Source organism: Tenrec ecaudatus, chromosome 17 (genome assembly GCF_050624435.1).
Source record: "Tenrec ecaudatus isolate mTenEca1 chromosome 17, mTenEca1.hap1, whole genome shotgun sequence".
NCBI classification, from domain to species: Eukaryota; Metazoa; Chordata; class Mammalia; order Afrosoricida; family Tenrecidae; genus Tenrec; species Tenrec ecaudatus.
Window position 1 is genome coordinate 20,385,414 of NC_134546.1, and position 12,165 is coordinate 20,397,578.

Below are 12,165 nucleotides of genomic sequence, written 5' to 3' on the forward strand. Positions count from 1 at the left end.
TTTTCCCCCTCCCTCTCCTACCCTTCCAGCCTCATGAATCCCTGATCAATTATATATTATTATTGTTACTTCGTGTCCTACACTGTCCATTGTCTCCCTTCACCCACATTTCTGTTATTCGCCCCCCTGGGGGTGGGCTGTATATCCAACCTTGTGATGGACTCCCCCTTTCTCCCTCTTCCCCTCCCCATCCTCGCACCCTCATGATATCACCGTTCCCACTACTGTTCCCAAGGGTTTTATCTGTCCCGAATTCCATGTGTCAAGAGCTCTTATCTGTACCAGTGTGTGTACTCCAGTCTAGCCAGATTCGTAAGGTAGAACTGGGTCATGGTTGTGTCGGGGGAGGAAGCTTTCAGGAACTAGAGGAATGATGTGTGCTTTGTCGATGCTATACTGCACCCTAGTTGAATTGCGCCTTCCTTATACAAAGCCATGGTATTAATTGCTTCAATATGCATATGCATGCTGAACAGTGAATAAGGATGGCCTGGGGCCAACTGGTGCATCTTAATCATGGTGTCGTGAAGAAGAATATTGGAAGTACTGGGACCGTCCAGAGGGACAAACCCATCTGTCTTGGAGGAAGGACAGCCAGAATGAACCTTAGTAACCAACTAAAAATAGATCCTCAAAAGTGCAGTCTAAAGAATGCTCCTCAGAAGCTAGAGTTTTGAGACTTGTCTCATGTGCTTTGGACGTGTTGCCAGGAGAGGTCAGTCTCTGGAAAACGACATGATGCTCGGTGTCGGTGGACAAAGAGGAAAGCCGTCTCCAAGACGGCTCGACACAGTGGCTGTAACAATGGCTCACACGCGACAATCGTGACCACAGGACCGGGCAGCGTTCGCTTCTACTACACGTAGGGTCACGGCGAGCAAGAGGTGACCTGTGGCACCAAGCAGCAACACCCCGTGAAGCCGACTGGACAGAAAGGCTTCCTAAGTTGCCTTGAGGTATCTGACCCTTAGGGACATACAGAGCATCGGCAGAAAACTCACAAGTTTCTTACTTCAAGTTTCACTCTGAATTTTTTAGTAGTAAACCTTTATTTCCTTATAGCATACTAATATCTGTGTGTGTGTGTCTATAGTGGGTTTACACGTTGGGCTGCCAACCTCAAGACCAGCAGTTTGATCCACCAGCTGCTCTGTGGGGGAAAGACGAGGCTTTCTGTTCCTGTACAGCGTTACCGTCTGACCCGTCCTACAGGGGAGCTGTGGGTCAGTGTGGACACCAAGGGGCTTTGAGTTTGTTTATTCTTGCAGAAATCAACGAGGGCTCCTCTCCATCTCACGTGAGAGGTGGGTGATCAGGCAGTCAGCTTTAATTAGTGTGGTGACACTTGTGTGTCCAAAATTGTGACTGGATAGCATAAATGCCTGTCGACTGTTCCTGCTTAGGTCACAAAGCCTCTGCTAGATCGACCATGGCGTATTCGCACGAACGTCTGTCTTGCATTTGGCACTAAACCTTACCCACAATCGCGCGCCTGTAAGCACTTCCTACGGGTCCCCCCTGAGACGTGTTTGCTCTGCTTGCCTGTTTCAGCCGCCCTGCTGGGGTCCATCAGCAGCTCCTCCTCCATGTCTTCTCTGGAGCACAGACAGAGCGCCCTCAAGAGGCTGAACGCAAGCAGCAGTAGCAAGAAGACCCCGAGCCAAAGCTCTTCCGTGTCGTCTCGAGCCAGTGCTGGTATCTATGGCCTTTTCAACCAGGCTTTCTTGGTGTTTTTTATCTTGGTTTGTTTGTAAGTAGATTTGCTCTTTTTCACTGTGTAGAAGGAGCCCTTTGCGTCCGTCCAATTTAAGGACTTTCGCTACCCCCCCTCCCCATGTAATCCTCCCTCTGATTCCCCTTAATTTCTCCTGCTCCCTCGCCGTTTTCCTGGTCGCCTCTGGCTGCTTTTCCTTCCCACACATGGAAGCCCTCCCTCCCCGAAGCCTGACAGGGTCCTTATGGAACTTCGTGTTAGACCCTCAGGTGCTTGGAAATGCTTGCATCTCACCAGCTGTCTTCACTTAGCAGTTTCCCTGATCGAAGCCTAAGGCTCATAAGTCACATTTATTGTATACGTACCCTTCCAGACACTGTGCCGGGCGCTCCACATGCGTTTGTCCGGAATAGGCTGACGGGAGGTAGCGTGATGCGCTCATTCTAGGCACGAGGGATTGAGGCTTAGCCAGGAGACCACCACCCCGTGGTCGCACTAAGTGGCTCAGTGGCCCTGCCTGATGCCGTAGCCTCTGCTCTCTGAGCTGCTGTTACCACCCGTGGCTGCCCCCTGTGTTGGCAGTTGTTCCTTGCAGGACATGCCTGGGCTCTGGACCCCTCACCGGCCCGCTGTTAACGAGCTGAACTACGGTTTCCCTGAGAAATAGACACCAAGGCTGCGTGTGCCGTTTTGGTGACAACGGTGTTTTGTTTTGCGTTTAACGTGTATTGCAAATCGGGCGCAGGCGTACAGAACCGACCCGTTTTTCACTCTGCAGTTCATGCCCACTCCGTGTTCCGGGTCATTGGCTGTCACCCCCACGATGTAACGTCTCGTATCCCCACTTCCTCCCTGAGACTCCGGTCTCCGTTCCTCCTCCTTTCCCAACCCCAACTGTGTTGTCATTCAAATTGAGCCTGGAGACAAGACCTCTTCATTTGGCTGCCGGGTGTAGGACTTTTATTTTCACAGGGCTCCATCCTATCTGGGGTTGTCTCATTTCTTATAGATTAGCTTTGGGACACGTGTGCATATACAAAGCACGGTTTCTCTGCTTTTATCTAAGCCATTATTTAAAATGTTATGGATGAGGAGGCCCGAGGCTTTCCAGGTGGACAGAGCTGACCTGCTGGCCTATGGCTGTGACTTCTGCAGGCGGTCCACATGGCTTCCCTCGTGTGTGCAGATCTACAAGACACCTCACACTTCTGCTTGAGAGAGCCCCTGCAGTTCACATATCCACCTGTATCAGGAGCCTGTGCAGAGAGGGGAGAGAGTCATTTGGGCATAAATTGTCCTCAGAGAAGCTCATGGTGGTTAACAGGTGTTCCTTTTCCTAATATTCCCAATGTTTGCATTGAGCCAATATGTAACTCTATAAAGGGTTCATAACAGGATTGGTTACTCTTTTCACTTTAAAATACTTTGATGGGAAAAAACAAACTCCCAACAGAAACGCTGACCTGCTCATGTAAAATGTGGAGCCCTAGGAGTAAGGGGACAAAGTGTTGCCTGCAACTATTTACTTGTATTATTGGTTCTCCGAATAGCTTCCCTCCTCCCCCCGCTGTGAGGGACAGAGGTGAACAGACACAATGACGTAACAGCCGGTCTGCCCATGCTATTTGCATTTTAAGGTTACTTTCTCTGGGCTTGGGGCTTTGGGACCTGTGTGTGAGTTTTGGGAAATGTTACATGTAGCATATAGTTTACTTTTTATAAGACTTCCTTTTACCTCCCATAAGACTTCTAGCATTTATTACATGATATATAATCATACACATAGCTTTTTATAAGGTTATAAGTTTGAGGGCTCCCTAGGATTATAAGTCCTGAAGATGAAGAGCGTTAAGACCATTCAGAACCAGGGGACGTCATGCTGGCTGGAACAAGTCAGTCACGGACTAAGGGCATCGTGTGTGCGCCCACTGTTGTGAGGAATTGAAAACAGGCGGCGGCCCAGAGACGGACGTTGACGAGAGGTGACTGGGGGGCCGATGCAGGGAGCAGGGGGAGCTATTTCGAAAGTGGTACTGAGCTTCTGAGTTGTTTTTGTTTTTTTTTTTAAATTAGGAAAAGTGTTATAGAGGTGCTTCAAGCAGTGGATTACCTAACAAAAGCAATGCTTGTTGAGATCCGGAGTCGTTTTTGTTATCTGCCAGCTTGTTTTTGTGCGGGGGGGGGGGGGGGGGGGAAGGGGGGAGGGGGGGGGAAAGAACAGGAGTGAGGTGGGGTTGGGTGGGTGGGGCGGGAGAGAGCCACGAGCATAGGAAGTAATGGGGGAGAAAGTCAATGGGAGGAACCTCCCCCCCCACCTAATAGTTCCTGAGGACATTTTGCCCTAGAGTGAGTAGGTATTCCAGGGGATTAGGGAGAGAGCTCAGCCGAGAGGCAGGGAGAGCTGAGAGCAAATGTGTTCTCAGGCCCCTGTCTCCTTGCAGGGTATCTTAGTCTTGAACTTGTGTGGCGCGTGGTCTGCAGGGCAGACCTGCCAGGCCACAGGATCGAGGCTTCAGTCTGGGGAAGACACCTACTTGCTTTGCATCCCGGGCCTTAGGTGGTTCTTAAGTCTGTATCTTTTCATTATCGTTTAGATTTTTAGGATGAGCACGGGGTCCACTGTGAAGGTCTAGGGAAATCTCAGGTAATACAAGAGCCCAGGGCTCTTGAATGTAGCACTTGACCCAGACCACCCTTCTCTGCGGGCTTACGCTCCTTCGCTTGTTGTCGCTCCTAGTTTCTTGTTCACAAACCACGTTTCCTCCTTCCCGTGCCCTCAGTCGGGGTCAGCCAGGCTGGTGGCACGGTGGGTGAATGCTGGGCTGCTCCCTGAAGGGAAAGCGGCTTTGAAATACCAGGGAAAGACGGGCCAGGCTCCTTCGGGAAAGATTGGCAGCCTCAGAGCGCCAAGGGGCCAGTTCTCACCTCTAGGCTCACTGTGGTCAGAGTGGACTTCATGGCAGCCGGTTGGGTTTTGGCTTTTTAAGCCTCGAGATGGCAACCCTCATTTCCATTTCCACCCACGTCTTCATGGGACAGGGTGCCGGGCGCCGGGTCTCGCTCTGCATGTTCTATGCCTGCCACCCAGCAGGCGGCATCTCAAGGGTTAGGAGGCTCTCGTGGCATCGTGGTTAAGCGTTCGCTGTGAACCGAAAGTTGGCGGTTTGGACGGTGTGAGATGGATGTGTCCGTCGGCTTCTGTGAAGGCCTGCAGCTGGCAGCCTCCTGGGGCCGTTCTCCTTTGTCCTCAGTGCTCCCCAGGAGGCTCGACTCCACAGCATTGACTTTGCTTTTATTTTGTTTTAATGGGTATTTTCCTGCTCCGGTTGACTCTGGATGAAAGGAGGGCGGTTATGTTTCTAATGGAGACATCGATTTGGGTGTCACTGGAACATTGTAGCAATTGTTCCTGGAGGTCAGCATTGTTGCAGGTGTTGTGCACCCCAACTCCTGGGGGGCTACTCTACTGCAGACGTCTTCCTAGGACAGGGCTGGACAAATTAAGGCTCCTCGGCCAACTTGGGCCCACTCTCTGGGTTTGTGTGGGCACACACCTGGCTAGGCCCATTGGTCTGCACATGGTCCGTGGTCATTTCTGCACGACAGCAGAGAGGAGGGGGGAGCAGGGGTGACAGAATCAGCATGGCCCACGAAGCCCGGAGCCTTGGTAATCTGGTCCTTCGTAGAGAAAGTTGGCTGGCTCAAGTTGTAGTGGAGAGAGGTCCAGGTAACCCCTCCAGCGTTCCTTTGCCAGGAATCGGTTTGTGTTTCCTTTCCCCCAACTTGCCTCTGGCCACCCTCTTCACCGGAACCCCTTCGAGTCCCCTCTGAGCCGCCTGACCTCGGACAGGTAAACCACAGCCATAGCTGACCCAGGCAGAGAAGCGATCCGTATGGAAATCGCCCACCATTTAAACTGGCGGGAATACATAGTGATGTTTTGACTCAGGTGTAATCTTTTGAGTTTATTTACCATTTTTCCCTCTTGCTTTTCTCCTTTGCTCTCACTCCTTTTCTTGCCCACCCACCCACCCACCCACCGACCGATGAAACAGGTTTGAGTTCTTCAGCAACCTCTGTCGCAAATAACACCCGCTCTGAAGGAGCACTGCACCTGGGGGAGAGAGTGCTGGTCGTAGGCCAGAGATTCGGTACCATTAGGTTCTACGGGACAACAAACTTTGCTCCAGGTAACGTGCCTCTGCATCCCTTGTTTGCCTTAAATGTGTACCGTACACAAGCCGTATGATATTCTGTGTGCATGAAGATGTCACGCTAGCGCCGTCTTGACAAACAGGTCGAGTATGACCCAGACACCTGGCAGAAACTCGGATTCTTTTTACTCAGGGTGACTGTCACCAGTAAGCTTTTCTTGCCACCAGTGTTTCAGAGGGTCTGAGGTTAAAATGAGTTGTCACTCACGCCGATTGCAGAGGAGACTAAGCAACAGGGGAAACCTTTAAGGGACAGTTTTTTGTTGTTGCAGTGGATTATCTCTAAGATGATCGGATAAGGAGGGAATTGCCTATCTGTGCTCAGAGTGGCTTGGACGGAAAAGTACCTAAGAGATTTTAAAGGAAACACTTTTGTGCACACCCTGGCACCTGAAGAACTGCTTGCCTGTGTATTTACATATGCACCCATTTCTGGGTTGCGACTTCACAGTGCGTTTCCAAAGGAGAGGTGATCTTCCTGGTGCATTTTTAGTGATCGCGATCGCCGATGGAAAGCCAAAGGAGCGGAGCCCTGTTGAAAGCGTTTTAAACGGCGATATGCTCTTTTGACACATGGTGGCATTGCAGTATTTTAAGAAAACGAAACCTAGCAAATTGGCCTTTAAAATGAAGTTTGCAACATTCTGCAAAGGATCTGAGATTTTACCCAGTTTGAAAGCTACCAAGGTAGCCTGCCAGTTCAGGACTGTTGGCGGAGGCTAGGAGCGGCTTGGGTGGGAGGCGAGGGCCTCTATGACTGACCGCAGGAACAGGAGTCAGAGCGTGGGTGTTGTCTTGCGCTGGCTCCTTGATGCCCACTTCCCACTGAATGATTCTGAGCATTCTCGTGATGAGACAAACTCTGAACTCAAGGAATCTGACCCTCTATACCTAACTTCACCTTTAGCCTAGCAGTAAGCAGCCTTGTTATTTTGTTGGTGGTGGTGTTCTGGAGGGAGCCACCATCTCGGTCCTCCAAGGCTGTCCCCTGTCGAAACAGCCATGAGATGATTGCGTGGACAAAGCAGAGCACACACGTGTGCAATGGCCAATTGCCTCCCATCACACACTTACCATCACTTTGAATGGCAACCCACCTCACTGCTTTGAATGAGAAATAGTGTGCGTTATAATTCGTTTTTCTCCAGGTAGTCACTGAGACGAGTTAGGGTATTCTTCATAATAGTTCTTCAAGGAGACCTTAGATTCTTAAAGGTAGGAAGGTGGGTTGATTTTCTCAATGAATTGACTTTTCTCTCAAAGTATGTAAAGCTAGAATGATTTGATCCTTAGGATCTTTTCAGATTGACTCTTAATTTTAGAATTCTTGATATCGAGTGTTTTAGAAATTTGGGTTATAATCAGCAAGTATAGGTGATCCTTGGTGGTGTGGTGGTTTACATTGGACTGCTAACTGCAAGGTCAGCAGTTTGAAGCCACCAGCTGCTCCCCAGGCAGAAGGTGAAGCTGTCTGCCCCCATGAAGAGTCAGGGTCTCAGGAAACCCACAGGGGCAGCTCTGCCTTGTCCTGCCGGGTCTCTTTGTGGCAGAACAGACTGGATGGCAGTGAGTTTGTCGTTTTGGAAGCAACTACAGTAAAAGTTGAAAATGTTTCTTGTTAAAGGCATTCTGCCCATAAAACATGAGCATCTATTTCTGTGACATCAAAACTTAGATCAAACTATTTTACAGAACAGTGGCCATATTTATGCCTTTTACAGGTTGGACCTGAGATGATGTTTAGCCTATTGTAGCCAGTTTATCGATACCACTTCTGAAAGAAAGCCAACACATACCAGTGGCTTCGCAAGGCGTGTAGTACGTTAAGCAGTGGATTTCTACTGGCACATGATCAAGGGACGCGTTATTGTAGAGCACCGAAAGGCCGTTAGCTGGTCACTTCAAGTGGGGAAGTGATACAGGAAATCATCAAAGGAAGGAGGACGTAAAATTTGGGAAAGTGGAACTGTGTTACTCAGAGAAGTAGCAAGCACACCCAGCCCCTGCTGGTCCACAGCCGTCAGAAATGTGGGCACCTGCTCTCAGAGTCCCTGTCGGATTGAGCGGCCCATTTGTAGCCCTGCACTGTGCCCGCACACCCTAGCACTAGGGACATCTGACCATTCATCCATGAGCTGTTTACGCTCACACCTGCAAGTGGAACCAACTGTCTTTTTTTTTTTTTAAACAAAAGAGGGAAAAAAATGAAAAACTTCTTTGAGCATGGTGTTGTGTGTGTGTGTTTGCTACGTACTGTCAAATGGGTTTTTACATCAGAAAGAGACACCGCCCACTCCTGCTTCATCTTAGTTGTATTCAAAAACTGGCATTTTGAAAGAAACAAATATTATTGTATTCTGCAATTTGCAATACGTTTTTCAGTATCCCTGTTTTAATTTTTTTACTGGATACTGGTTCAAAGAGACTGAATACAGCGCTCCTTTGCTCTTCCTTTAAATCATGATGATTAAAAAAAGAGGTGAGGCATTTTTAACATTCCTGGAGGCGTCTTCGATTCCGGGACCCTTAGCCCAGGGATGTTTGTCCATCGACCTGATATCGGGCAAATTTTACTAACAGGACCTTCACGAGCTCTCCTCTCTCTAGGAAAGAAAATTCTATCAATTCCCCAAGTTTGGGTCCTTCTAAATACAGAAAAGTCTTTTAGAAAATTATCCTACTTAGCTAACGCAAATCTTTTCATGTGGTTAAAAAGTATTTTTCATTGCTTCTTGATTAAAGAGAGAAAAGTCAGAAGATGACTGTGATGTCTTGTGGCATTTTTCATATTATTCTTTAATTGTTTCGAAGCTGCTTGTGGTATTCTAATATCTAAAGGATCTAATGACAAGATTGCACATTCATTTTACGATTTGCACCTCTCACGCTTAGGCTGTACTTCTCTCATGGTCAAGGGTGTGTTTAAATACTATATTGTCATGTCAAGGACCGTACCTTATTGAGTATGGCTCTTATTTGCATAGCCAACATCTTGGTGCCTCAAATTTTAGACTTTTTTTCTGGGTACATTTGAGCTGCTGATTCCAAAAATGGCAGCAGTCCCTCCTCCCCCCACCCCCCAGTCAGCTCCAGTTTTGAGACACGTTGAGAGTATATGCCACCTGCCTTTCGTCCTCCCGCGAGCCCACAACAAATCAGGACAGTTTCATGTGGTGTTAGCCAGAGGAAGCGCATGCTGCCTTTATTTAAAGCAGCGTGTGTTGTACTGAATATTTTGATCAAGTTTTCCTTCACATGGTGACCTTTGACCCAAAGATATATATGAACAGTGCACATTATATGAACTTGGAATTTTCCCCAGGTATCACTTCACATTTCTGAGGAACTGCATCGCTGGCAGTTCGATTTATGATCTGAAAAGGGAATTCGAAATAAGAGTTGTTGTACAGTCGATAAGGTGCCCTGACGGCGTAGGGGGGCATGTGTTGGACAGCTAACCACAAGGTCAGCTGTTCGAGGCCACCAGCTGCTCTGCAAGAGAAAGATGAGGTTTTCTACGCCCATAATGATGTACAGCCTTGGAAATCCACATACGTTTCCACTCTGTCCTATAGGGTCACTCTGAGTAGCTATAGATGGTGAGTGTGGTCCAATAAATAGGGATTCAAATGCTCCGAAACCCAAAGTGGGCCCGTCAGAGCCCAGACTCCTCTATTAAAAGGAAATGCTCCAGTCTTGTTATAAGACGGCACCACTTCTCTATCTGGGCACAGGCACACGCTCACCCATCGCAGGGCTGTCACCCAGCTGCGCTTGGAAGTCCCCTAAAGCCTCATTCTTTGTCACATAGTCCTTATCTTTTTTGTCTTAGCCTGGAATTTGTGGGTCTGAATTCTAAGCATATTTAAAACTCGGATGATAACATAATAAATTAGTAATACATTAGTCTGAATTAATAGCCGAAAATTGAATGGATCACCATATCTGAGCAACTAGAGCTGATGCGGCCTATCCAATGAAATTTTCTGAATCAGCACCCCAAGTAACCCTAGGAACGGGGGCCTGAAAACCAAGACCCCAAGGGGGAAAAATGGGTTTTTTTTGGTCTGTTTGCTGAATATGTGTTTGTACATTTTATTCTCCTCACTTAATGTACCACGCTGCAATTATACTTGTAGAATTTATTTCCTGTTCACTTTTCAAATTTTATTTTTGTAATCTCATCATTTGAAAGCTAAATGATCTTCCATCATTCCGGTCATTTGTGAGAATGATACACCATTTAATCTCGTGGTTTATATAAGAGCATAACAATTTTGGGTAACGTGCTTTTAAATGCCAATATTTCATGTTCCAGGATATTGGTACGGCATTGAGCTTGAAAAACCCCATGGCAAGAATGATGGTTCGGTTGGAGGTGTGCAGTATTTTAGTTGTTCGCCAAGATACGGAATATTTGCTCCCCCATCCAGAGTGCAAAGGTGAGAACAATGGGATGGATAATTAGTCTACTCTTGTCATTTGCTGTGGTTTAGGTTAGACGTGGGCTCACAGTGGCTCCAACCCTCTGTGAAGGGGTTAACCCGCCACCTTCCTCAGAGAAGCGGCTCACGAAAAGCTAAATTTGCTTTGCTGAGGATTTGCAATTTTAAAAACCTCCTTTATTCCTCATTTGCAAACCCTATGAGTATGTGTAGGCTATTAGAAGTGGCGTTTGCCGCTAAGAACAGTGAGAGCAGCAAGCTTAATCTGTCATGCAAACAAAAGTAAAAATGCTCCCTGATTGCTTCAGTCACATCCTAACTACATTAACTCTCCTGCCAGCAGGCACCCCATTCATTTCCTACCAGCCTAATGGAACCCAAACGGCTTTTTCCTCTGATTTCCTTAGTTTTCAAAAATAGAGAGGCAGTAGATTTTTGGATATAGCATATCCCTCCTCGGTGTCTCTTCTTAAGATAGTAGACTTTTGAACTAGTTCATTCTGGTGTTAAAAAAAAAGAAAAAATAATAAGCAGCACAGCCCCCAGTCCTCTTGCGAGCCTAGGTTCCGCCACATGAAACAGCCTTCCGTCAGATACTGGCTGAGGTGGGTCTGTGTGCTTCTCCGTCGATCATCTGAAGTAAAGCAGATGATAGATTACGTTCGTGAACAGAGATCTTACGGTAGGAAAGGGGATCTAATGCAGGATGGAGCTTCTTGCTCCTTTCCAGTGAACGTTGGCTAGAACTAGACGCTGTCTCCTACGGTTCATGAGCACAATTTGAAAATCCCTGGTTGCATTTTTTCCTTTAAGTTTCTATAACTTCCTATTTGAGTTTTATTGCCTAGGGCACCTGAGATAATGTCATTTATTTATATTTTTAGTGCAACCTCGTGAGTAGAGGTTGTTACTGCCTGGTGGCAAGGTCACAGTTTTTCAGGTCCATTTTCTTCCTTGGGTTCTTTTTCCCATCAAATCACTGCGGTCAGTTTGTTCTATGATGTACAGGATGTGGTTCTTTTATTTATGGTAACATTGCTATCACGTATAATGCTGTATAACTCATGGTGTGAGTTCACCGCCACGTTGCTTCTTCATTCAATCCCAAGATCCGGTCAGGCGAAGAGGAAAATTGCAGTGGCTCAGACCCACATTTGTGGCGCATTTGATAAGTAGCAGACTCTGTCCCATGGGATTTGTATTTCTACCTGGCTCAGGTGCTGAAGAGGAGCCCTGGTGGCGTAGTGGTTACAAATTGGGCTGGTGATAGAAAGGTCAGCAGTTCAGAACCACCAGCTGCTTCTTGGGAGAAAGGCAGGGCTTGCTACCCTGGGAGAAGGTGCAGTCTCAGAAACCCCCAGAGGTGGTGAATTCTTTGTTGATCTGAAGACAGTGGGGGCAGGTTTTATTGTCATTAGTTCCATCTTGTAGACGAAGAAGCAAATTTTTAAGTGATAAAATAGCCTGGCTAAAGGACTCTCTCAGCCCAAATTTTTTTAAGTCCCCCTCCACCGTGCATTTTTAGTTGACTTTGCTCTTTTCTGTGGTCATTTTTCTGTGGACGTAAAGAAAAAGACATAATAGTTCACGAGTGGCACTTGTGTGGGGACCGCGCTTTAAGTGCTTTACATGTAATAAACAAACAAACAAACAAACCCAAAGCCCCATAGCCATCACAGTTGAGGGCATTGCCACCCATGGCCAACCCAGAGGTCAGTGTAGAGCCAGCCCGCAGACGTGCAACTCACCCCTCTGCAGCGGACAGGAAGGTCAGGCCCAGAGCGGCGAACTG

General features: G+C 47.6%; 1 protein-coding gene across 1 annotated transcript in view; it reads left to right on the forward strand.

The window, feature by feature from the left end:
- Positions 1 to 12,165, forward strand: part of CLIP4 (CAP-Gly domain containing linker protein family member 4) — a 58,456-nt gene that overhangs the window by 31,124 nt on the left and 15,167 nt on the right. The window contains exons 11-13 of the mRNA XM_075535686.1: positions 1,552 to 1,695; positions 5,770 to 5,904; positions 10,247 to 10,370. Coding sequence (XP_075391801.1) covers positions 1,552 to 1,695; positions 5,770 to 5,904; positions 10,247 to 10,370 — 403 coding nt within the window. The remainder of the gene's footprint in view (positions 1 to 1,551; positions 1,696 to 5,769; positions 5,905 to 10,246; positions 10,371 to 12,165) is intronic.